Source organism: Nansenia antarctica (genome assembly GCF_963989245.1).
Source record: "Nansenia antarctica genome assembly, chromosome: 4".
NCBI classification, from domain to species: domain Eukaryota; kingdom Metazoa; phylum Chordata; class Actinopteri; order Argentiniformes; family Microstomatidae; genus Nansenia; species Nansenia antarctica.
In genome coordinates, this window is record NC_137689.1 from 76,033,520 (window position 1) to 76,058,519 (window position 25,000).

The 25,000-nt window shown below is 50.1% G+C and overlaps 3 protein-coding genes across 3 annotated transcripts in view; 1 reads left to right on the forward strand and 2 right to left on the reverse strand.

The window, feature by feature from the left end:
* drg1 (developmentally regulated GTP binding protein 1) overlaps nt 1–8,526 on the forward strand; it is a 23,863-nt gene extending 15,337 nt beyond the window's left edge. The window contains exons 6-9 of the mRNA XM_080528578.1: nt 3,891–4,021; nt 6,176–6,343; nt 6,934–7,056; nt 7,752–8,526. Of these exons, the coding sequence (XP_080384704.1) occupies nt 3,891–4,021; nt 6,176–6,343; nt 6,934–7,056; nt 7,752–7,851 (522 nt within the window). The 3' untranslated portion in view covers nt 7,852–8,526. The remainder of the gene's footprint in view (nt 1–3,890; nt 4,022–6,175; nt 6,344–6,933; nt 7,057–7,751) is intronic.
* A 7,463-nt stretch (nt 8,527–15,989) lies between these two features.
* LOC308156396 (stonustoxin subunit beta-like) lies at nt 15,990–18,549 on the reverse strand (the record flags this gene model as incomplete). Its single annotated transcript, XM_080529734.1, has 3 exons — nt 15,990–16,824; nt 16,861–17,341; nt 18,522–18,549. 3 exons carry the CDS (start codon nt 18,547–18,549, stop codon nt 16,743–16,745), a joined length of 591 nt encoding a protein of 196 aa, XP_080385860.1. The 3' UTR covers nt 15,990–16,742.
* Nucleotides 18,550–19,663: 1,114 nt separating this feature from the next.
* Nucleotides 19,664–25,000, reverse strand: part of LOC308156672 (uncharacterized protein) — a gene marked incomplete at its 3' end in the record, with an annotated part of 47,674 nt that continues 42,337 nt past the window's right edge. The window contains exons 19-20 of the mRNA XM_080530073.1: nt 23,754–23,927; nt 19,664–19,841 (exon numbers count right to left, since the gene is read on the reverse strand). Coding sequence (XP_080386199.1) covers nt 19,664–19,841; nt 23,754–23,927 — 352 coding nt within the window. The remainder of the gene's footprint in view (nt 19,842–23,753; nt 23,928–25,000) is intronic.

Below are 25,000 nucleotides of genomic sequence, written 5' to 3' on the forward strand. Positions count from 1 at the left end.
GAAATCCCCCGGAACCCGGAGGGGTTGGCCGTACACCAGCTCAGCAGAGGATGAAAGAAGGTCCTCTTTAGGTGCAGTACGGAGTCCCAGCATCACCCAAGGAAGCCTGTCGACCCAGCCGCCGCCCTGGAGATCGGCTTTAAGAGCAGCCTTCATGGACCGGTGAAAACGTTCACACAGGCCATTAGCCTGTGGGTGATAAGCCGTAGTGCGGTGGAGGGAGACACCCAGCTGCTGACTAATGGAAGTCCATAAGCCAGAAGTGAACTGGGCCCCCCGATCAGAGGACAGGTCTGAGGGGACCCCAAACCGGGCGACCCAGGTGCCGATGAATGCGCGGGCCACCTCAACTGTGGTAGTCTCCGTCAGTGGGACGGCCTCTGGCCAACGGGTGGTTCTGTCCACCATCGTCAGAAGGTGAGTGTACCCCCTGGAGGCGGGAAGGGGACCCACCAGATCAATGTTGACGTGGTCGAAGCGTCTTTCAGGGACCGTGAACCGCTCCAGCGGGGCCTTAACATGACGATGGACCTTTGCCCGTTGGCATGGCACGCAGGTCCTGACCCACCCACCAATGTCAACCTTCATCCTGGGCCAGACGAATTTCGCTGCAATCAGGCGCTGTGAAGGTTTCCTGCCTGGGTGTGAGAGGCTATGTATGGCCTCGAAAACTTGAGGCCAGAAACTTTAGTCCTGTATTCCTGGATGTCTGGGTCCGAAGCCTGATCCGCAGCCATACGGGCGTAGTCGATGCCGAGATGGACAGCCCCGATAGTGGCACGAGAGAGGCAGTCAGCTACGGGGTTGTCCTTTCCCGCCACATGCCGAATGTCTGTAGTGAACTCTGAGATATAAGCCAGATGACGCTGCTGCCTGGCAGACCACGGCTCCGACACCTTAGCCATGGCAAAAATCAACGGTTTGTGGTCCACAAAAACCGTGAATGGACGAGCCTCCAGCAGGAACCGGAAGTGCCTGACTGCCAAGTACAGGGCGAGGAGCTCTCGGTCAAAGGTGCTGTATTTTTGCTCACTGGAGCGGAGTTGTCGGCTGAAAAATGCCAGGGGTTGCCAAACCCCCTTGACCAGCTGTTCGTAAACGGCTCCGACGGCATAATCTGAGGCATCAGTTGTCAAGGCCACGGAAGCCTCAGGCACGGGGTGAGTCAGCATGGTCGCGCTCGCGAGGGCTTCCTTGGTGTCTGAGAACGCCTTTGACATTTCGTCGGACCATTCGATGATGTGCTTAGGGGTCTTGCCCTTGAGAGCCCCATGCAGGGGGCGCATTAGGTGGGCAGCCTGAGGGATGAATCGATGGTAGAAATTCACCATTCCCAGGAACTCCTGTAAAGCTCTAATGCTGGTAGGGCGTGGGAGCTGCAGCACCGCGTCCACCTTTGATGGCAGCGGGACCGCCCCAGCAGTAGTGATGTGGTGGCCGAGGAAATCCATGGCAGGCAGTCCAAACTGGCACTTTGCTGGGTTGATGATTAATCCATGTTCCCGGAGGCGACTGAAGAGGAGACGGAGGTGGGATAGGTGCTCTGCCTTGGACGTGCTGGCTATCAAGATATCGTCTAGGTAGACAAACACAAAAGGCAGGTTGCCCAGCATGGCGTCCATCAATCTCTGAAAGGTCTGGGCGGCATTCTTGAGGCCAAACGGCATCCTCAAAAACTCAAACAGTCTGAATGGTGTTATAACCGCTGTCTTAGGGACGTCCTGAGGGCTAACTGGCACCTGGTGGTATCCCCGTACCAAATCCACTTTAGAAAAAATAGACGCGCCCGCTAGATGGGCTGAAAAGTCTTGAATGTGTGGAACGGGGTAACGGTCAGGTGTGGTGACATCATTTAGGCGCCGGTAGTCGCCGCACGGACGCCAGCCTCCGTTGGACTTGGGAACGAGATGGAGAGGCGAGGCCCAGGGACTGTCAGAACGGCGAATGATGCCAAGTGTCTCCATGGCTGCAAACTCCTCTTTCGCGATGGTGAGCTTGTGTGGGTCGAGGCGACGGGCCCTGGCATGCACTGGTGGGCCTTCCGTGGAGATGTAATGCATGACGCCGTGTTTGGTGGCAGCGGCCGAGAAGGTAGGTGTTGTGATGTCTGAGAACTCCAATAGAAGAGGGGAGAACTCATCAGCCGGCGAGACAGCACTGGACAGCTTCATTGTGGCTGCGTCACTGCGCTCACATGACAAGGAGCCGAACGTCTCAGCATTGACGAGTCGGCGGTTCCCCACGTCCACCAGGAGGCTGTTAGCGCAGAGAAAGTCAGCGCCTAAGAGGGGAGTAGACACTTTGGCCAACACAAAACTCCAGGTAAAACGCTTGTCAGCAAAACACAAACCCACAGTGCACCTGCCGAAGGTAGCGATTGCACTGCCATTGGCAGCCTCAAGGGAGGGCCCTCGTTTCGCTGTTTTAATGTCTATTGCCGATACAGGCAGCACGCTCACCTGGGCCCCCGTGTCACATAGAAACCGGCGGCCAGAGAGGGAGTCAGTGACGTACAGCAAGCCTGCAGAATGGCCGGCACCCACAGCTGCTAATGAGTGGCGGCCTGTGCGTTTCCCGACGCACTGAAGTTGCATGGTGGTAGGCACTTCTTAGCTTTGTTCCCGAATTTTGCATGGTAAAAGCACAACCCCGCCGGCCTCACCCGGCGGGCCACAGCAGTAGCGGAGATGGACAGTGGTTGGAACCCATGATACTCATCCATGGTGGCTGTAAAACACCTCTTCCCAGCTGAGAAAAATATATCCGCTTCCTTGGCTAGCTGACGAAAGTCTGTTTTGATTGAATTAGCCATAGAAAAACGAACCTGGTCTGGCAACTGTTGCAAAAAAAGCTCTTTAAAAAGAAAACACGGCTGATGGTCGCCCAGCAGAGCTAGCATGTGGTCCATCAGTTCAGAGGGTTTTGTGTCACCGAGCCCAGGGAGAGAGAGGAGCTGGCGTGCACGTTCAGATTCAGACAGACAAAAAGTATCGATGAGGTGTGCCTTCAAGGTAACATATTTGTGCTGTGCCGGTGGGTTTTCAATAAGACTCACCACTCTCGCTGCCGTTGAATTGGTAAGAGCTGCTACCACGTAGTAGTATTTGGTATTATCCACGGTAACATCTCTGAGGGCGAATTGAGCTTCAGCTTGTGCAAACCATGCTATGCCATTTTGTTCCCAAAACTCGGGCAGCTTGAGTGAAACTGCGTTTGTTGTCATGTTCAATGATCTCCGAAAACGTTCGAGAGAAATTCGGGGTCACCAATGTAGGAGTGACGGCAATAACAGGACGATGTAGTTGGTTTGCCGGTAGAAAAACAATCATGTCCTTTATTCTCACTCTCTGCATGCGTACTGACAACAACAACCATTCATTCCACTCTGTCCCACTTATATCCCGTCATATCACCCGCTAAGCAGCCTGGGTGATTGAGTCAACACCAACATATAAGAATGCTTTGTTACAAGGCTGGAACGCCGTGAATTAGGAATACTTTGCTCCGCTAGGGAGCGGTCACTACAATACATTATTTATATATTTATTTCATACAACAGGGGCAATTCAAAGTTCTTTACATATTATTTAAAAAATACAGCAAGAGGAGCATAGTAAGAAAATAAGAATTACAATGAATTAATCAATTAAAAACTATAAACTAAAAAATAGAAATGAAATGAAAATGAGAGGTCCTCTCTGTCTGCAGTGTGCTCGACCCTGACTCTCTCTCCCTCTCTCTCTCTCTCTGTCTCTCTCTCTCTCTCTCCCTCTCGCTGTCTCTCTCTCTCTCTCTGGGTCTCTCTCTCTCCCTCCCTCCCTCTCTCTCTCTCCCTCCCTCCCTCTCCCTCCCTCCCCCCCTCCCTCCTCCCCCCCTCCCTCCTCCCCCAGTGTGCTCAGAGTGAGTTGGATGCTGATGCAGTGAAGAGTATCCTAGCGGAGTATAAGATCCACAACGCTGACGTCACGCTGCGCAGCGACTCCACCGCCGACGACCTCATCGATGTTGTGGAGGGGAACCGGTAATGAACGAATGAACGAACGAATGAATGAATGAATGAATGAATGATTGAATGAATGATTGATTGATTGAATGAATGACTGAATGAATGAATGAATGAACGATTGAATGAATGAATGAATGGTTGAATGAATGAATGAACGAACGCACGCACGAACGAATGAATGATCTTTATTGTCATTGTAACAGGTACAAGAGGCTGGGTTACCTCTCCTCTCCTCCTCCTCCCCTCTCCTCTCCCCCTCCTCCCCTCTCCTCCTCCTCCTCCTCCCATCTCCTCCTCCTCCCCTCTCCTCCCCTCCTCCTCCCCTCCCCTCTCCTCTCTCCCCTCCCCTCTCCTCCTCTCCTCTCTCCCCTCACCTCCTCTCCCCTCCCCTCTCCTCCTCCTCCTCCTCCCCTCTCCTCCTCCTCCCCTCTCCTCTCTCCCCTCACCTCCCCCTCACCCCTCTCCTCCTCCTCCTCCTCCTCCCCTCTCCTCCTCCTCCCCTCCTCCCCTCTCCTCTCTCCCCTCACCTCCTCTCCCCTCCTACATCCCAGTCATAACTGTCCCCCCCCTCCCCCTCTGATACCAGGGTCTACATCCCAGTCATAACTGTCGTCCCCCCCTCTGATACCAGGGTCTACATCCCAGTCATAACTGTCCCCTGTCCCCCCCTCTGATACCAGGGTCTACATCCCAGTCATAACTGTCCCCCCCCTCCCCCTCTGATACCAGGGTCTACATCCCAGTCATAACTGTCCCCCTCCCCCTCTGATACCAGGGTCTACATCCCAGTCATAACTGTCCCCCTCCCCCTCTGATACCAGGGTCTACATCCCAGTCATAACTGTCCCCCTCCCCCTCTGATACCAGGGTCTACATCCCAGTCATAACTGTCCCCCTCCCCCTCTGATACCAGGGTCTACATCCCAGTCATAACTGTCCCCCCCTCCCCCTCTGATACCAGGGTCTACATCCCAGTCATAACTGTCCCCCCCCCCTCCCCCCTCTGATACCAGGGTCTACATCCCAGTCATAACTGTCCCCCCCCTCCCCCTCTGATACCAGGGTCTACATCCCAGTCATAACTGTCCCCCTCCCCCTCTGATACCAGGGTCTACATCCCAGTCATAACTGTCCCCCTCCCCCTCTGATACCAGGGTCTACATCCCAGTCATAACTGTCCCCCTCCCCCTCTGATACCAGGGTCTACATCCCAGTCATAACTGTCCCCCTCCCCCTCTGATACCAGGGTCTACATCCCAGTCATAACTGTCACCCCCCCCCTCTGATACCAGGGTCTACATCCCAGTCATAACTGTCCCCCCCCCTCCTCTGATACCAGGGTCTACATCCCAGTCATAACTGTCCCCCCCCCCCCCCCCCTCTGATACCAGGGTCTACATCCCAGTCATAACTGTCCCCCCCCTCCCCCTCTGATACCAGGGTCTACATCCCAGTCATAACTGTCCCGTCCCCCGTCCCCTCTGATACCAGGGTCTACATCCCAGTCATAACTGTCCCGTCCCCCCCCCCCCTCTGATACCAGGGTCTACATCCCAGTCATAACTGTCCCCCCCCCTCTCTGATACCAGGGTCTACATCCCAGTCATAACTGTCCCCCCCTCTGATACCAGGGTCTACATCCCAGTCATAACTGTCCCCCCCCCCCTCCTCTGATACCAGGGTCTACATCCCAGTCATAACTGTCCCCCCCGTCCCCCCCTCTGATACCAGGGTCTACATCCCAGTCATAACTGTCCCCCCCCCCCCCCCTCTGATACCAGGGTCTACATCCCAGTCATAACTGTCCCCCCCGTCCCCCCCTCTGATACCAGGGTCTACATCCCAGTCATAACTGTCCCCCCCCCCCTCTGATACCAGGGTCTACATCCCAGTCATAACTGTCCCCTGTCCCCCCCTCTGATACCAGGGTCTACATCCCAGTCATAACTGTCCCCTGTCCCCCCCTCTGATACCAGGGTCTACATCCCAGTCATAACTGTCCCCTGTCCCCCCCTCTGATACCAGGGTCTACATCCCAGTCATAACTGTCCCCCCCCCCCTCTGATACCAGGGTCTACATCCCAGTCATAACTGTCCCCCCCCCCTCCCCCCTCTGATACCAGGGTCTACATCCCAGTCATAACTGTCGTCCCCCCCCTCTGATACCAGGGTCTACATCCCAGTCATTTACGTGCTGAACAAGATCGACCAGATCTCCATAGAGGAGCTGGAGATCATCTACAAGGTGCCTCACTGCGTGCCCATCTCCGCCCACCACCGGTGGAACTTCGACGACCTGCTGGAAAAGATGTGGGACTACCTACAGCTAGTGCGCATGTAAGTAGCCTCCTGCACTGGCCTCCACTGGCCACCAGAGGGCGCCAAAGCAGCGCTCCTGCAGCCCACTGGCCACTAGAGGCAGTAGATAGCTAGTATTACACACCAACTGTCCTATAGATAGGCCTGAGGGTGTGTTTGTCCCATATTGACGTGTGTGTCTCTGTGTGTGTGTGTGTGTGTGTGTGTCTCTGTGTGTGTGTGTGTGTGTCTCTGTGTGTGTGTGTGTGTGTGTGTGTCTCTGTGTGTGTGTGTGTGTGTCTCTGTGTGTGTGTGTGTGTGTGTGTGTGTGTGTGTCTCTCTGTGTGTGTGTCTCTGTGTGTGTGTCTCTGTGTGTGTGTCTCTGTGTGTGTGTGTGTGTGTCTGTGTCTGTGTCTGTGTCTGTGTCTCTGTGTGTGTGTGTGTGTGTGTGTGTGTGTGTGTGTGTGTGTCTGTGTGTGTGTGTGTCTGTGTCTGTGTCTGTGTCTGTGTCTGTGTCTGTGTCTCTGTGTGTGTGTGTGTGTGTGTCTCTGTGTGTGTGTCTGTGTCTGTGTCTGTGTCTGTGTCTGTGTGTGTGTGTGTGTGTGTGTGTGTGTGTGTGTGTCCTCCAGATACACCAAACCCAAAGGCCAGCTGCCTGACTACACGTCTCCGGTGGTGCTGCCTGACCAGTACACGTCTGTGGAAGACTTCTGCCTCAAGATTCACAAAAACCTCATGAAGGAGTTCAAATAGTAAGTTACGCTACGCTAAATGGCTCTTTTCCGCTAATACGTTTATGAGCTCCTCCTCATGTGAATATATATCTGTAATTATATATCTGTATGTATATATCTGTAATTATATATCTGTATGTATATATCTGTAATTATATATCTGTATGTATATATCTGTATGCAGTGTTTCCTCCAGGAATTTTTACATTAGTGGCGGAGCGCCCTGTCCGCGCGCATAGCACAAAATATTGACACTTTGGGCACAATTAGGACATGTTCACTATGGGGTGTACTCACTTTTGTTGCCAGCTGTTTAGACATTAACAGCTGTGTACTGAGTAATTTTCAAAGGACAATAAATCTATACTGTTATTCAAGCAGCACACTGACTACTTTAAGTTATATCAAAGTTTCAGTAGGATAATGTTATCCCCTGAAAGGATATAACAGAATATTTGCAAAAATCTAAAGGGTGTACTCACTTTTGAGATATACTGTATATACATGTATCTGTAATTATATATCTGTAATTATATATATCTGTATGTATATATCTGTAAAATATTTCCAACCGATTTACCCTAGGATGGTGGGTACACACACACGCACACACGCACACAAATGACACATTTCTGCAGATGCTGTTCTCTAACCGCCCTCCCTCCCCCCCTCCCCCTCCCCTCTCCCCCCCCCCCCCCCCCTCCTCTCTGCAGTGCGCTGGTCTGGGGCTCCTCAGTGAAGCACAACCCCCAGAAGGTGGGGAAGGACCACGTCATGGACGACGAGGATGTCATCCAGCTGGTGAAGAAGTAGAGAGAGACCACGCCTCACTCTGCCTCACTCTGCATCACTCTCCTGTATCACTCTCCTGTTCACCTGAGCAGAGCCCGGTCTTCATGCATCACTCTCCTCCTCCTCTCCTCCTCTCTTCCTCCTCTCCTCCTCTCCTCCTCCTCTCCTCCTCTCTTCCTCCTCTCCTCCTCCTCTCCTCCTCCTCTCCTCCTCCTCTCTTCCTCCTCCTCTCCTCCCCTCCTCCTCCTCCTCTCCTGCTCCTCCTCTCCTGCTCCTCTCCTCCTCCTCCTCCTCTCCTCCCCTCCTCCTCCTCCTCTCCTCTCCTCCTCCTCCTCTCCTCCCCTCCTCCTCCTCCTCTCCTCCTCCTCTCCTCCTCCCTCTCCTCTCCTCTCCTCTCCTGCTCCTCTCCTCCTCCTCCTCCTCTCCTCCTCTCCTCCTCCTCCTCCTCCTCCTCCTCTCCTCCTCTCCAGTCCCCCTGAGGAGACGTACCTGTGAGAGCGTCTGTGTCTTGTGGTTCTCAACAATTTTATGTCGGAATTTGAAAAACGGAAAAAAAAACTATGAATGTCAAAAAAAAGTTGCTTTACAGAAACCAAACTCCCCTCACTTATGCAAAGCGAAGTTTCACATAGAAGAATACGAGCTTTGGATCTGGAAAAGAAATGACATCAATAAAAAAAACTCTTATAAAAACGACTAGCTGTCTCTGTCACGTTTTTTTTCTTCCGTTTTTCTGCTTTTCATTGTGAGGTTTCAGGTCGAGAGCTTCTACTAATGTGTTATTACAATGTTTAACAATTCACCTCCTGAGGTTTATTCTATTAGGACACTGTAGGATAACGTTAAGCTTCGTAACGTACATTTTTGGATAAAAACAAGCCCACTTAATGTGACGCTAGATCACTGGCTGTCTGGTGAGAGAGAGGGGGGGGGTGGTGTCATAGATAATACATCATCAAACCCTGTCCCTGGAAACGTTTACCTGGATGCGTGCCCTGCCCCCCCCCCCCCCCCCCCAAGATATGTGCGAATACCCTGGAAGCTGCATTGGTTATTCAAAGTCTGTCTCGCTGTGCTAAAGGCAAGAAGGGCTTTATTTGAAAGGCCCGTCGTCCACTGCTCTGATTTATATGACATTGATGACACAGGCATTCAGTCAGGCTGCCCCCCCCCCCCCCCCCCCTTCCCTTTCTCCAACATGAGCGGTCACTCTGGTTAATCAGTTCATCCACTCAGACTCAGTCAGGGGAGGTTCTACCACAGCTGTTCTGAACCCGCCACGGCTGACAGCAGTGAGGAGCGTTTCATCAGGTCTGGAAGCGGGTTGTACGCATTATGTGCCGGTGTGCTAGCAACCAGCCGCATCGAACGGAGTGGCCATTTTGTGTCGTCCGTGCGATTAGTCTGGTTAGCGGTTGCAGAGGAGACGCCGTTTCAGCTGTGAGTGATGCTCAGGGCGTTGTTCTGGTCAACTGTTCTGGTCAACTGTTCTGGTCAACTGTTCTGGGATCACAGGACATGTTTTATTTCAGTCAGAGGAGAAGGAGAGGTCCCCTTGAAGAACGTATCTGACGAGGCGTCGTCTGACCAACGTTTTTCAAACTAGATTACAGCAGATAGATTTAGGCACATTTTAGAATATAACAACATGGCATTGTGTACCTTATTACTGCTTTTTAGACCTTACAGAATCAAAAAAATCTAATGAATCAAAAATAGTTTGTTCATATGAGAATGTGTTTTATTGTGTTTTATTGTCTGGTTAGAGATGAGAACAGTGGCTTGTCCTTTGAGCTGGTGCATTTCTGAAATCACAGAAAAGCACAATTATACTCCGTTTACAATAATGCCCCCAAAAAATTGTTAAACATTTTTCTTCCAGGTGATTTGACACAGTGATTATAGATCTGGTGATTATAGATCTAGTATAGATCTGGCCCAATCGTCATTAACACAATGAGTAACAATGGGCTTACTAGTAAGGAGTACCCTTCTCAGTTTCGCTGATGTTTCGCTGAAGGACAAATCTGCCACCTAAGGGACACCTGGCATTGGCCGTCAACGCCGTCCATAACAAACCTCTAATGGTACGAAAATGACTTTATCTAGGGAGTGTGTTGGATGTTGGAGATAGAGCTGCAGTCTTTTATTTTTTTAAGACAGAAAACCTTTTCTTCTGGAGCAGGAGAAAGCACTGTTGGCAAGCAGCGCCAGTGGCAACGGTCCTCGGACACCGCCTCTCCCCCCCCCCCCCGCCCTCTCCCCCCACCCCTCTCCCTCACGCCCTCTCCCCCCCTCTCCCCACCCCACCCCTCACCCGCCCTCCTCTCTCCCCCACCCCCTCTCCCCCTGTAAATTATAGCAGCACTTTAGCTAATGAAAGAGTTGAAGACCGGGCACTAATAAAAGCCATTAAGTGAATAAAGCACTTCCCCCGCTAACGAAATTAAACAATCTGCCCCTTTGGAGAGGGAGGACTCTGTATTAATATTTATGAAATGCGGAACCCCCCCCCCAAACTCCCCATCCAACATCCAATCCAACTGTGTCCAAGTCCTTCTGGGCCGTCCACCTATCCCAGGAGAACCTCGCCAACCCCTCCTGATTTGAAGGAGGGGCCGGGGGTAGGGCCTTGGGGGGGTGTTGGAGGAGATGCAGTCAGGACAGACAGTAGAGGCAGCAGGAAGACTAGAGACACCCAGCTCTCCGCTCTCCGCTCTGGCTCTCCGCTCTGGCTCGCCACCCTCAACTCTGCCTTACCAAGCCGGGGCGTCCCACCATCGAACCCTCCCACCATCCCACCACCGGCTCTGGGACCAGATGATGGGTTCTGGGACCAGATGATGGGTTCTGGGACCAGGAGATTGGGGAGAGTGGCTCTACGCGTGGATGGCCAAACTGGAAGGGGCGATATTTTCCAGAGACGCCAGTCGGAGAGCTTCAGTGAGACTCTGGGTGATGTATGAAACCAACTCAAGAGTGTTTTTACATTTCATGTTTTTTCGCCGTAACGTCTTGATCTGTTCTTAGCTTGTCTGACTCTTCCTGATCCCTGGCATCACCGAGTCAACATCTTTTTTATTTTTTTATTGTTGTTTTACCATCGTGCCTTGAGTGATGGTTATCACCATGGTTATCTTGAGTGATGGAGGACAAAGAGGATCTTTCGTGGAAGTCCGTTGGACGGAGGTTGATAGGGTTTAGGGTTAAGATGAATAGAACTCTCAGTTAAGATGAATAGAACTCTCAGTTAAGTGAAATACCTTAGTTTAGTTATGACCTTAGTTTAGTTATGACCTTAGTCACTAACCGTAGTTTAGGGCAACCGAGACAAATGTAAAACATTGAGAAATCACCCCCAAGTCTACGGAAACAAGGTAAGACGGCGTGAATGAAATCATGTGTCCGTTCGTGAAAACCATCCCACCGCCACCAGGCATACGCTGTCCATCTGAACCATCTCCCACAACCTCAACACCCGCTCCATTCTCTCCGACCACATCAACCTTCCATGGTCCATCCTCTCACTGGCTGTCTGCACAACGAATGCGTTACCGATCTCATTTAGTACTAGCAGTAGTAGCAGTAGTAGTAGTAGTACTAGCAGTAGCAGTAGTAGTAGTACTAGCAGTAGTAGTAGTAGTAGTAGTAGTAGTAGTAGTAGCAGTAGTAGTAGTAGTAGTAGTAGTAGTAGTAGTAGTAGTAGTAGTAGTAGTAGTAGTAGTAGAAGTTTATTTCAGTCATAGAAAAAAAGAAAGACATCAGTAAGGCATTAAATGAACTAGAAAATAAAAAACTGAAAAGGTGGAGACTGAAGCAGAAGACTGCCTCCTACCCTTCTGTGTCTCATTGTCTTCCTGGCCGCCCTTCTCGCTCTCGGCCAGTCTCCTACCTATGCATAATTGTCTCATCTCATCACACAAAGTGGTCTAGTTGCTGCAGCTCTAAGTTGATTAGCACCACTCCGGTCTTTCCCATTTCAATAAGACGTCCCGGGGGGTTTGTGGAGAAGGCTGGAGGTAACCAGATTGTCAGACCCCGGCGATGGGGGGCCCGTCCTCACAGCACTCTGGTCTCTGACTGACTGGACCCTGGACTTTGTGTCCAGCGGCCGATAACGTGGTTAGGACCACAATGTCAGAGTGGCTCGTGTCTCTGTGGTCTGATAAGACGGCAGATATCTGTCGATGGGCCGCGGTGATACGATGGCGTCTTTGCCCTTGAAGTCCGGTGAGTCTGTTCTCTGCCTGTGAGACGCAGGACCGGGGGGCTCGTCCCGGTTAGGACATGTTGATGTTCTCTAACGAGAACACCGTCATTCCATCCAAACTCTGTTTCCATTGATCGTCTGTGAAAAAGCACCGCCATTGGACAACGGGATTTCATTAACGAACGCTTCCTTTTTGGCTTATTATAAATTCACGTTTGGGGTATTTAGGAAATGTTTAATGTTTGGTGAGTAAATTGCGGCTGTTTTTTTTGTTGTTGTACAAAGGCGGCTGGTTGGGTTGGGCTGGGCGTGAAGGGCGGGGGGGTGGGGGGGCGGGGTTTGTCGCAGTTTGTGCGCAGGAAGGGCGGAGCCCCGCTTTTTCCCGCAGTGAGAGTGTGACCTATGACTAATCTCTTTTTTTTAAATGTTGCAGATATCCCTAGCCGCACTGTACCGCAAACACTCCCCCTCCCCACCCCCCACACCCTTCCCCCCGCGCCTCCCCCCTCCCCCCTGCACGCCCCCGCCACTTCCACGGTCCGTCACCGCCCAGGTCCGCAGCTCCGCCCTGATGCCAACGGACCTCCACCACGTCTCCTAGGGGCTATCAATGCCTGCAGCCCTGGACCTGTCTCTGTCTCTGTCTCTGTCCCTGTCCCAGTCTCTGTCTCTGTCTCTGTCTCTGTCTCTGTCCCTGTCCCTGTCCCAGTCTCTGTCTCTGTCTCTGTCTCTGTCCCTGTCTCTGTCTCTGTCTCTGTCTCTGTCTCTGTCCCTGTCCCTGTCTCTGTCTCTGTCTCTGTCTCTGTCCCTGTCCCTGACCCTGTCCCTGTCCCTGGACAGAAAGCTGATTTAATGGAGGACCGAAGCGTCAGACAGTAGCTTTGAAGCTGAAGGTTTCAGGTCCAGATTCTGCAACTGATGACCATGTCCAGCATAGACATTCACCACCACCTCCTCCACCTCTTCCTCCTCCTACACCCTCACCACCACCACCACACCCTCCACCACCACCTCCACCTCTTCCACCTCCTCCACCACCTCCACTACCCTCATCTCCACCTCCACACCCTCCACCTCCACCTCCACCACCACCACCACCTCCTCCTCCTCCACCTCCACCTCCTCCACCTCCACCTCCTCCACCACCTCCAACTCCCAGTAGCTGGCCGGTCTCGCCCAGGACTCCATTGTGCTTGATCTAACCATGCAGTTGCTTTCCCTGTCCATGGTTCTGCCAAGTACTTTGGAGGCTTGTGAGCACTCCTCCGCCTGTCTCCAGATGCTCTGCCCTCCCCGGCGTAACAACCGTCTCTACGCTAGACCGCCAGGCTCCACATCTATACATCAGCATGTCTACAAAGAAGCCATATGAGTGCAGGAGGCTATGCTTGGAATTAGAATTGAGTTTCGGTGAACAGAGTAAGTGTCCATTTTGTTAACGCAGAGATGGAGGGAAGAAGAGAGAGGTTAAAGGTCACAAAGGCCACAATGTTACGCTTATGCATGATCTTCCTGAGGAGGTGTCGCATTTTGACGGGGGGTGGGGTGGGAGTTCACTGCCGATATTATGTGTGACCAGTCTGGTATTGTACTTTTGTCTTTTTAACCCTTATTTCACCAGGTAAGTTGACTGAGAACATCAATTCTCCTTCCCATTGATTTTGTGTCCCAATAAATGATTCTAAAAAAACAGAGTGGATTACCTATATCAGCATGTCATGGTGTTTAACGGGGGGGGGGGGGGGGTATGGGTTTGGTGTAATTGTTGTGGATCAAGCAGTTATGTCGTTTTCTGCAGGCTGGCTGACTGACTGACTGACTGACTGCAATGTGGCTGATTTGTAGACACAATCAATTACTGTATAAGTGCTCTCTGTGTTTTGACCGTTGCACTTAATTCCAGCCAGTAGAGGTCAGACGTTACGATGTCAGTGGACAGGTCACCTCTGAATCATGTGTGACAGCAGCTGGTGACATTTTTTTCAGACTTTTATTGTGAAAAATGTATTTCTGTCTTTTCTGGGATTACTCACTGAATCCATTGTGTTGCAATATGTTGGCTTGACTAGTGAGTGTGTCATTGATTTTCAACAACCATTTTGATTGGTTGACGACTTGTTCCCACTTTCACCAGCTGCTCTGACATATTGCGACATTGAGACGTGTGTGTACTGTATCACATTTGGCTCAAATGCACATTGTACAGTATACATTAACCTGCAGTCCCACATACATGAATACAGTATAGTGGGCATTCATTCACATTTATTATTCATATTATTATGATGGATCCACAAGAAACACAGAGAATGAAACACTAACCATATGTGACACGTTCTAAAGCTTTGGTCCTCATGTCGGGATCTGATGTAATGATCAGACTTTTCTTTCGAAAAATGTGAATACATTTCCGCGTCGCTAGTCAACTAACACAGCTTGTTTTGTGAGCCTGCTAACAATGTAAAGTAGTGTTGTAGTTAACTAGGTAACAATGTAAAGTAGTGTTGTAGTTAACTAGGTAACAATGTAAAGTAGTGTTGTAGTTAACTAGGTAGCAGTGGGGGATTACTCACCCAATCCATTGCATTGTAGTATTGTGGCTTGACTAGCGAGTTTGTGTTGTGATTCTCAACAACGTTGAAACGTAGTTCCGTGTTTCAAAAGAAAAGTCAGAACATTTTGATTGGTTGCCGACATGAGGACCAGGTGATCAGACTGTGTCACATGTGTCCTTACTGGAGGTTTCTGCTCCCAAATGCTAAACTTGTCCTAGCGGTGCTCACAGTCACAACATGACTCAGACGTAGCCAGTCAGACAGCCAGGGACGTGTGTGTGTGTGTGTGTGTGTGTGTGTATGTGTGGTGTGTGTGGTGTGTGTTGGGGAGGGTAAAGATGAACTGGATGGTTTAGTTTGTTAACATGGTTGTTTGTGACTTAGTGGTTCGCTCTGCTAATGGAAACGGGTTCCTCTGCTTTCTAAAGTATAGAAACAGCTGTTGACTAACCACCCTAAGTAGTGTACACTCTGTTCAAGTACAGTAGAACTAACCACCCTAAGTAGTGTACACTCTGTTCAAGTACAGTAGAACTAACCACCCTAGGTAGTGTACACTCTGTTTGAAGCACGTATCTGTCCTCTCTGCCACCTAATACTGTACCAGGAGCTTTGTACAAATAAATCACCTTTATTTTGGAAAGAGATGACGTGTTTACATTTGATCCACTTAATTTGTATTGCATAGAAACAGACAAGATGTACATTAGAAATAAAATATGACAGATACAATATGACAGGTACAATATGACAGGTACAATATGACATAAGGGCCAAAACATTGTTCATCAATAATTTACTACGATAAAATTACCCTCATACATGATAAAGATTCCTAACTAATATCATCATTGTTTCATTTCTGAAGCAACTTAAGCAACTGCAGGTAAACATGTATATGTGTCCAATGTGGAATCGCAACAATCTTGAAAATATAGAACACAAAATAAAACATAAAAAAAAAGTTCCATAATAATTTCTAAGTGTTTTCTATCTGATTTCATCATTCTACAACTGATGGGTTCCTGGGGGAGAGTAGAGGGACTGATGGGGTCCTGGGGGAGAGTAGAGGGACTGATGGGGTCCTGGGGGAGAGTAGAGGGACTGATGGGGTCCTGGGGGAGAGTAGAGGGTCTGATGGGGTCCTGGGGGAGAGTAGAGGGACTGATGGGGTCCTGGGGGAGAGTAGAGGGACTGATGGGGTCCTGGGGGAGAGTAGAGGGACTGATGGGGTCCTGGGGGAGAGTAGAGGGACTGATGGGGTCCTGGGGGAGAGTAGAGGGACTGATGGGGTCCTGGGGGAGAGTAGAGGGACTGATGGGGTCCTGGGGGAGAGTAGAGGGACTGATGGGGTCCTGGGGGAGAGTAGAGGGACTGATGGGGTCCTGGGGGAGAGTAGAGGGACTGATGGGGTCCTGGGGGAGAGTAGAGGGTCTGATGGGGTCCTGGGGGAGAGTAGAGGGACTGATGGGGTCCTGGGGGAGAGTAGAGGGACTGCTGGGGTCCTGGGGGAGAGTAGAGGGACTGATGGGGTCCTGGGGGAGAGTAGAGGGACTGATGGGGTCCTGGGGGAGAGTAGAGGGACTGATGGGGTCCTGGGGGAGAGTAGAGGGACGTCGGTTTGGCTGTGCGACCCTGCCTGTGGATGTGGCCACCTGTATGTTTTTTACATACATAACCTCAGCGTGGGGGGGCTGTGGAGGTCCGGGGGCTAAGCCCTTGCTACCCTCTCACCAGAGGCCTCCTGGGGAGGGTGGGTTCAAATCTGGTGTGTGTGGGACCCTGCCTGTAGATGTGGTGAGCTAATGAACCTCTCTCCATAGAGAATGAATGGGAATCAGTGGCAGGTGTGCATCAGGCACACGCACGCACACTTACATTCTCCTAGAGGTCCAGTTTGGGTACGGTCGGATTCGGCTCGACGCGCTGATGTGGATAGAGGTATAGAACTCACACAAACGTGTGTGTGTGTGTGTGTGTGTGTGTGTGTGTGTGTGTGTGTGAGAGAGAGAGTGTGTGTGTGTGTGTGTGTGTGTGTGTGTGTGTGAGTGTGTGTGTGTGTGTGTGAGTGTGTGTGTGAGTTCTATACCTCTATCCACATCAGCGCGTCGAGCCGAATCCGACCGTACCTCTAGCGTACCTCTATCTCAAAGTGAGTGTGTGTGTGTGTGTGTAGGCTTCTCCTCTACTCTGCACAGAGACACAGAGCCCCACCCCACCCACCCCATCCTAAACCCTGGTCCATCCCCCCACCCCACCCTAAACCCTGGGTAGAGGGGCTCAGTGAAGGTGGTTGTGAGTGTGAACAGGAGGGTCAGTGTGTCAGAGGAGACGCTGTAGAAGGACAGAGTGCCGGCCGGCCAGTCCAGATACACTCCTACTCTGCGGGAGGAGGGTGCAGGTAGACGGATACTAATATCATTGTTCCTGATGGTGTAATAATCACCTGAGCACTCCAGGCTCCAGGATGTGTCATTGTGTCCCAGCCAGGAGTCTTCACACCATCCTTTCCTGTTGATTCCTTTATAAGCCACTCCTATACCAGCGTCACCCCACCACCTCTCTACCTCCCAGTAACAGCGGCCAGTCAGACCCTCTCTACACAGCACCTGTGGCTGGTAGTCAAACCTCTCTGGGTGATCAGGATACGGCTGCTCCTCTCCCTCCCATGTCACCTTTCTGTTCCCCTCAGACAGAGAGAGCTCTCTGTGTGCTGTGTTTGGGTCCAGTGTGAGCTCACAGGCATCTGATGAGGAAGACCATTCAAGTTAGTGTTAGTTCACACAAAACATGTCTGGCTGGCTAGCTTTTCATATTTCAGTGAGAGAGCGAATGCTGTAAAAATATACAATAAGTCAGAGGGATGTAACGATGCAGTTAATTATCGATACAAATATTATGTGACGATTCAAATCGATGAGATGAAAAATTAAACGCGATACTTTTTTAACACTTTAAAACCGAAAGCATTACAAGCGTTGTTGTTATTACCGTAATTCCTAGACTATATGTGCTATCAAAACAATTCCAACGGTTCATGAAAGCAGCATGAAAGCATATCGGGTTATTACGGTAATTCAAAACACGAAGCTGTGGACAAGAGAGAAGCGGCATTATGAGTGAGCAGGTTTTGATCACAAACTTTCTACTTCGCGTATCGTTACATCCCTAATAAGTAATGGTATAAACAGCTAACTAGCTACATCCCTAATAAGTCATGGTATAAACAGCTAACTAGTTACATCTCTAATAAGTCATGGTATAAACATAACTAGCTACATCCCTAATAAGTCATGGTATAAACAGTTAACTAGTTACATCCCTAATAAGTCATGGTATAAACAGCTAACTAGCTACATCTCTAATAAGTCATGGTATAAACAGTTAACTAGCTACATCCCTAATAAGTCATGGTATAAACAGTTAACTAGCTACATCTCTAATAAGTCATGGTATAAACAGCTAACTAGCTACATCTCTAATAAGTCATGGTATAAGCAGCTAACTAGCTACATCTCTAATAAGTCATGGTATAAACAGCTAACTAGTTACATCTCTAATAAGTCATGGTATAAACAGCTAACTAGCTACATCTCTAATAAGTCATGGTATAAACAGCTAACTAGTTACATCTCTAATAAGTCATGGTATAAACAGTTAACTAGTTACATCTCTAATAAGTCATGGTATAAACAGCTAACTAGCTACATCCCTAATAAGTCATGGTATAAACAGCTAACTAGTTACATCACTAATAAGTCATGGCATAAACAGCTAACTAGCTAACTATGCCTTAAACATCTCCTGATGTTTCTCCTCAAACATCCAAACTTACGTCTCCTGAGACGACATGTCAATGAGTCACCACTGTGGTCCTCGCTGTAACACAAAAAAGAAACATGACGTTTGCATGATGAAGAGGTTACCCAACAAGATAGAGAACCCAACAACCATATATTCAGTATTTACCTGAGTCTGTCCACTTCAGCAGGATAGAATGGGTGATTGCCTGTCAGGTCCAGGTCTCTCAGGTGGGTGTTTGAGTTGATGGCGGAGGCCAATGTATCACGGCCCTCCACTGTAAGACCACATCCTCTGAGCCTAGTAAAACATGATCATTGGATAATTGAAGTGTTCACTGGTTACTGAAACTGAACCTGTGTAAAGTTTATCTGGTGATGATATCTGTCTGTATGGATCATTTAATCATGTTTGTTCACCTGTGTTAGACAGGTGCCACGTGACCTATTGTTTAATTCATCATCAAGGAGGAAAGGGGGCTGGGGGTGGAGGGTGGGGGGAGGGTGGAGGGTGGGGGGAGGGTGGTGGGTGGAGGGTGGATGTGGTGGGTGGAGGGTGGTGGGTGGAGGGTGTAGGGTGGGTGGAGGGTGGAGGGTGGATGTGGTGGGTGGAGGGTGTAGGGTGGAGGGTGGATGTGGTGGGTGGAGGCTGGATGTGGAGGGTGGAGGGTGGATGTGGTGGGTGGAGGCTGGGTGGAGGGTGGATGGTGGATGTGGTGGGTGGAGGCTGGGTGGAGGGTGGATGTGGTGGGTGGAGGGTGGGTGTGGTGGGTGGAGGGTGGATGTGGTGGGTGGAGGGTGGATGTGGTGGGTGGAGGGTGGATGGTGGATGTGGAGGGTGGAGGGTGGATGTGGAGGGTGGAGGGTGGATGTGGTGGGTGGAGGGTGGAGGGTGGATGTGGAGGGTGGAGGGTGGAGGGTGTTCAGTCGTAGCAGGAAGAGTAATCCAGCTCAGGCCCGGGGCCGTTGGCAGTCTCTGTGATAGAAGGAAAAATCCTCTTCTATCACCTTCTTCTAACCCTAGACTTTTTCTTTTTGACCAAACACTCAAAACTCAAGCAAAAGTTTGAGGTAAACTACTTTTACATTGAAAGAAGGCAAAAAGGTGATCATCTTTACCTTATTGTCTCTCTTAACAATGGATATTTCATTGTTTATTTATATGACTTTATATTCATAAGGTTTTGATTTGATTTCAAACTTTGCTAGATATTCTAAATGTAATATGTGTATTAAAAGTGAAAGTGTATATTAGCCAGTATGTCTACTCACCTCAGTGTCTCCAGTTTGCAGTGTGGACTCTCCAGTCCAGCAGAGAGCAGCTTCACTCCTGAGTCTTGTAGATTGTTGTCACTGAGGTGCAGCTCTCTCAGGTGGGAGGAGTTTGAGCTGAGAGCTGAGGCCAGCGCTTCACAGCATCTCTCTGTGAGCTTACATCCCTCCAGCCTGAATAAGAATTCAATAAAATGATGCAGTAAGTCCATAACAGTTCAGTGTAGCCTACAGTAATAATTACAATACTGATAAAAGATTGTAATCAGTGAGGTCAGGCCTGGACCTTGTTTCTTCTGTTAACAATGTCCTTTACATTGCTTCTCCATATGAGTAGTCAACACTAACATGTGTCACTAGAGGTACGATCGCTGGCTGTCCTCTGGTCACCTGACAGACAGCTGCACCCTCTGACTCAACCCCGTCTGAACTAACGCTACGCTTCAGGAAATGATGTGGTTGGATCAAAAACTGTTAAAGTTACATGATGGAGGACTTTGCCTCTGGGGGTGATCCTGAGCTAAAAGGGAAATAGTCAGGAATATAATATATATAATTATATGTATAATAATGCCCTGAAATGATCTCATTGGTCAAAAATGGTCACCTAAGATTAAAGATTTTTTGTGTTACTGACGTAAGAAATTGATTGATATATCATAGAGAATGATAACTTTATTTACTTGTTATGATAATTTAATTGTTATTGACTTGGTACTTTTACTGTGCCCTACTGCCTATTGTGTAGTTGTTATTATTTATTTGTATTTCTTCTCCTTGATATTTCACTGTGCTGTTGAGAGGTTGAGAGGTTGAGCGGTTTAGAGGTTGAGAGGTTGAGAGGTTCAGAGGTTCAGAGGTTGAGAGGCTCGTAGCAGCATTTCATTGTAGCGTTTACATCCTGTATCCTGTGCATATGAACAGCTTTAATTTGATTTGACCTCAACACACCATACACTCAACACACCATACACTCAACACACCATACACTCAACACACCATACACCATACACTCAACACTGAAGCAAAAGTTTGAGATGAACAACATTTTAATTTAGCTAAAATTCAAGTTTTGTAGTGTATCATTAAGAGTAACCTACTTTTACATTGAAAGAAGACAAATTATTGTAAAATGATTGTATCAAAAAGGTTATCACCTTTACCTCAATGTCTCTCTTTTAACATTGGATATGTCATTGTTTACTTATATGAGTTTATATTCATATATCTTCATATTCAAGCATCTGTGGATTAAAAGTGAAATACTGTATATTACCCCCTGCCCCCACTGTCAGGAAGCTGAACTCTCTCCCCCCCCCCCTACTCTGCCCCCCCCTACTCTGCCCCCCCCCTACTCTGCCCCCTCCTACTCTGCCCCCTCCTACTCTGCCCCCCCCTCTACTCTGCCCCCTCCTACTCTGCCCCCTCCTACTCTGCCCCCTCCTACTCTGCCCCCTCCTACTCTGCCCCCTCCTACTCTGCCCCCTCCTACTCTGCCCCCTCCTACTCTGCCCCCCCCTCTACTCTGCCCCCTCCTACTCTGCCCCCTCCTACTCTGCCCCCTCCTACTCTGCCCCCTCCTACTCTGCCCCCCCTCTACTCTGCCCCCTCCTACTCTGCCCCCTCCTACTCTGCCCCCTCCTACTCTGCCCCCCCCTCTACTCTGCCCCCTCCTACTCTGCCCCCTCCTACTCTGCCCCCCTCCTACTCTGCCCCCCCCCTACTCTGCCCCGCCCCTACTCTGCCCCCTCCTACTCTGCCCCCCCTCCTACTCTGCCCCCCTCCTACTCTGCCCCCCTCCTACTCTGCCCCCTCCTACTCTGCCCCCTCCTACTCTGCCCCCTCCTACTCTGCCCCCTCCTACTCTGCCCCCCCCCTACTCTGCCCCCTCCTACTCTGCCCCCTCCTACTCTGCCCCCTCCTACTCTGCCCCCTCCTACTCTGCCCCCCTCCTACTCTGCCCCCCCCCTACTCTGCCCCCCTCCTACTCTGCCCCCTCCTACTCTGCCCCCTCCTACTCTGCCCCCTCCTACTCTGCCCCCCTCCTACTCTGCCCCCTCCTACTCTGCCCCCCCCCTACTCTGCCCCCTCCTACTCTGCCCCCCTCCTACTCTGCCCCCTCCTACTCTGCCCGCCTCCTACTCTGCCCCCCCCTCCTACTCTGCCCCCCCCTCTACTCTGCCCCCTCCTACTCTGCCCCCTCCTACTCTGCCCCCCTCCTACTCTGCCCCCTCCTACTCTGCCCCCTCCTACTCTGCCCCCCCCTCTACTCTGCCCCCTCCTACTCTGCCCCCTCCTACTCTGCCCCCCTCCTACTCTGCCCCCTCCTACTCTGCCCCCTCCTACTCTGCCCCCCCCCCTACTCTGCCCCCTCCTACTCTGCCCCCTCCTACTCTGCCCCCCCCTCTACTCTGCCCCCTCCTACTCTGCCCCCTCCTACTCTGCCCCCTCCTACTCTGCCCCCTCCTACTCTGCCCCCTCCTACTCTGCCCCCTCCTACTCTGCCCCCCTCCTACTCTGCCCCCCCCCTACTCTGCCCCGCCCCTACTCTGCCCCCTCCTACTCTGCCCCCCCTCCTACTCTGCCCCCCTCCTACTCTGCCCCCCTCCTACTCTGCCCCCCCCCTACTCTGCCCCCTCCTACTCTGCCCCCTCCTACTCTGCCCCCTCCTACTCTGCCCCCTCCTACTCTGCCCCCTCCTACTCTGCCCCCTCCTACTCTGCCCCCCTCCTACTCTGCCCCCCTCCTACTCTGCCCCCTCCTACTCTGCCCCCTCCTACTCTGCCCCCCCCCTACTCTGCCCCCTCCTACTCTGCCCCTCCTACTCTGCCCCCCTCCTACTCTGCCCCCTCTACTCTGCCCCCTCCTACTCTGCCCCCCCCCCTACTCTGCCCCCTCCTACTTTGCCCCCTCCTACTCTGCCCCCCTCCTACTCTGCCCCCCCCTCCTCTGCCCCCTCCTACTCTGCCCCCTCCTACTCTGCCCCCTCCTACTCTGCCCCCTCCTACTCTGCCCATCTCCTACTCTGCCCCCCCCCTACTCTGCCCCCCTCCTACTCTGCCCCCCTCCTACTCTGCCCCCTCCTACTCTGCCCCCTCCTACTCTGCCCCCTCCTACTCTGCCCCCTCCTACTCTGCTCCCTCCTACTCTGCCCCCTCCTACTCTGCCCCCTTCCTACTCTGCCCCCTCCTACTCTGCCCCCTCCTACTCTGCCCCCCCCCCTACTCTGCCCCCTCCTACTCTGCCCCCTCCTACTCTGCCCCCTCCTACTCTGCCCCCCCCCTACTCTGCCCCCTCCTACTCTGCCCCCTCCTACTCTGCCCCCCCCCTACTCTGCCCCCTCCTACTCTGCCCCCTCCTACTCTGCCCCCTCCTACTCTGCCCCCCTCCTACTCTGCCCCCTCCTACTCTGCCCCCTCCTACTCTGCCCCCTCCTACTCTGCCCCCTCCTACTCTGCCCCCTCCTACTCTGCCCCCCCCTCTACTCTGCCCCCCTCCTACTCTGGACTAAGAACAATCTCACTTCATGCATACATACATACATACTGTACATACATACATATATACAGTACATACATACATACATACATACATACACACATACATACATACATACATACATATATACAGTACATACATACATACACACATACATACTGTACATACATACATACATACATACACACATACACACATACACACATACACACATACATACTGTACATACATACATACATACAAGCATACTTGTACATACATACATACATACATACATACAAGCATACCTGTACTTTAGCCACTTTACTCTATTATACTGAGCCAATTACCACTATTGCACTATTGTCATTGTTCATATTGTATTCCACCCCTGTACATTGTACCGCACATTTCCAATCTTTTATCTAGTATTTTTTGTATATATAGTTATTTTTAATTTTGTCTTATTATATTGTTATTTATTGTTTTTGTTTGCTATGCACCGTGGATGAGAGGGAAATGCAATTTCAGCCCTCTGTATGTCTGTACATGTATTGGATTGACAATGAAGCTGACTTTGACTGTATATTAGCCAGTATGTCTACTCACCTCAGTGTCTCCAGTTTGCAGTGTGGACTCTCCAGTCCAGCAGAGAGCAGCTTCACTCCTGAGTCTTGTAGATTGTTCTTACTGAGGTCCAGCTCTCTCAGGTGGGAGGAGTTTGAGCTGAGAGCTGAGGCCAGCGCTTCACAGCATCTCTCTGTGAGGTCACATCTCTCCAGCCTTCATAGAAAAATATAACAGTAATACAAAAGATGTAACAGTAAGACATCTGTGGTAATGGTACGATGGTTCTATGTGTTCTGTTCTATGGACTTAAAACAGCTAAACTGAGCTGAAGGGAAGAGCACGGCTAGCTGGTGGTGGGAATGTGCTGTGAATGTGATGATGTTATGTTGTTAATATAACAGTTTAATCTGGTGGTTATGCTGTGAATGTGATGATGTTATATTGTTAATATAACAGTTTAATCTGGTGGTTATGCTGTGAATGTGATGATGTTGTTAATATAACAGTTTAATCTGGTGGTTATGCTGTGAATGTGATGATGTTATATTGTTAATATAACAGTTTAATCTGGTCGTTATGCTGTGAATGTGATGATGTTGTTAATATAACAGTTTAATCTGGTGGTTATGCTGTGAATGTGATGATGTTGTTAATATAACAGTTTAATCTGGTGGTTATGCTGTGAATGTGATGATGTTATATTGTTAATATAACAGTTTAATCTGGTCGTTATGCTGTGAATGTGATGATGTTGTTAATATAACAGTTTAATCTGGTGGTTATGCTGTGAATGTGATGATGTTGTTAATATAACAGTTTAATCTGGTGGTTATGCTGTGAATGTGATGATGTTATATTGTTAATATAACAGTTTAATCTGGTGGTTATGCTGTGAATGTGATGATGTTATGTTGTTAATATAACAGTTTAATCTGGTGGTTATGCTGTGAATGTGATGATGTTATGTTGTTAATATAACAGTTTAATCTGGTGGTTATGCTGTAAACTGGCTGTTTACATAGCGGTAGGCCTCTTTGATTAGTGTGTTGGATGACAGGGCGTATTTTCACTGAGAGATGCAGGGCCGTATTTTGCTGATATTGACGCTGAATCTGATTCTTATTGACTGTGCTGTAAACTGGCCAGTCTGCCATTTGTTTAGTTCTGTTTTTATTTGGCATTGGGCACATTTATGTTATACACATTTATGTTATATTTTGTTAATACCTGTGGTATTCCAGTTTACTGGTAATCTGATCGTTATTACGATAACTTAACTGTGAAGT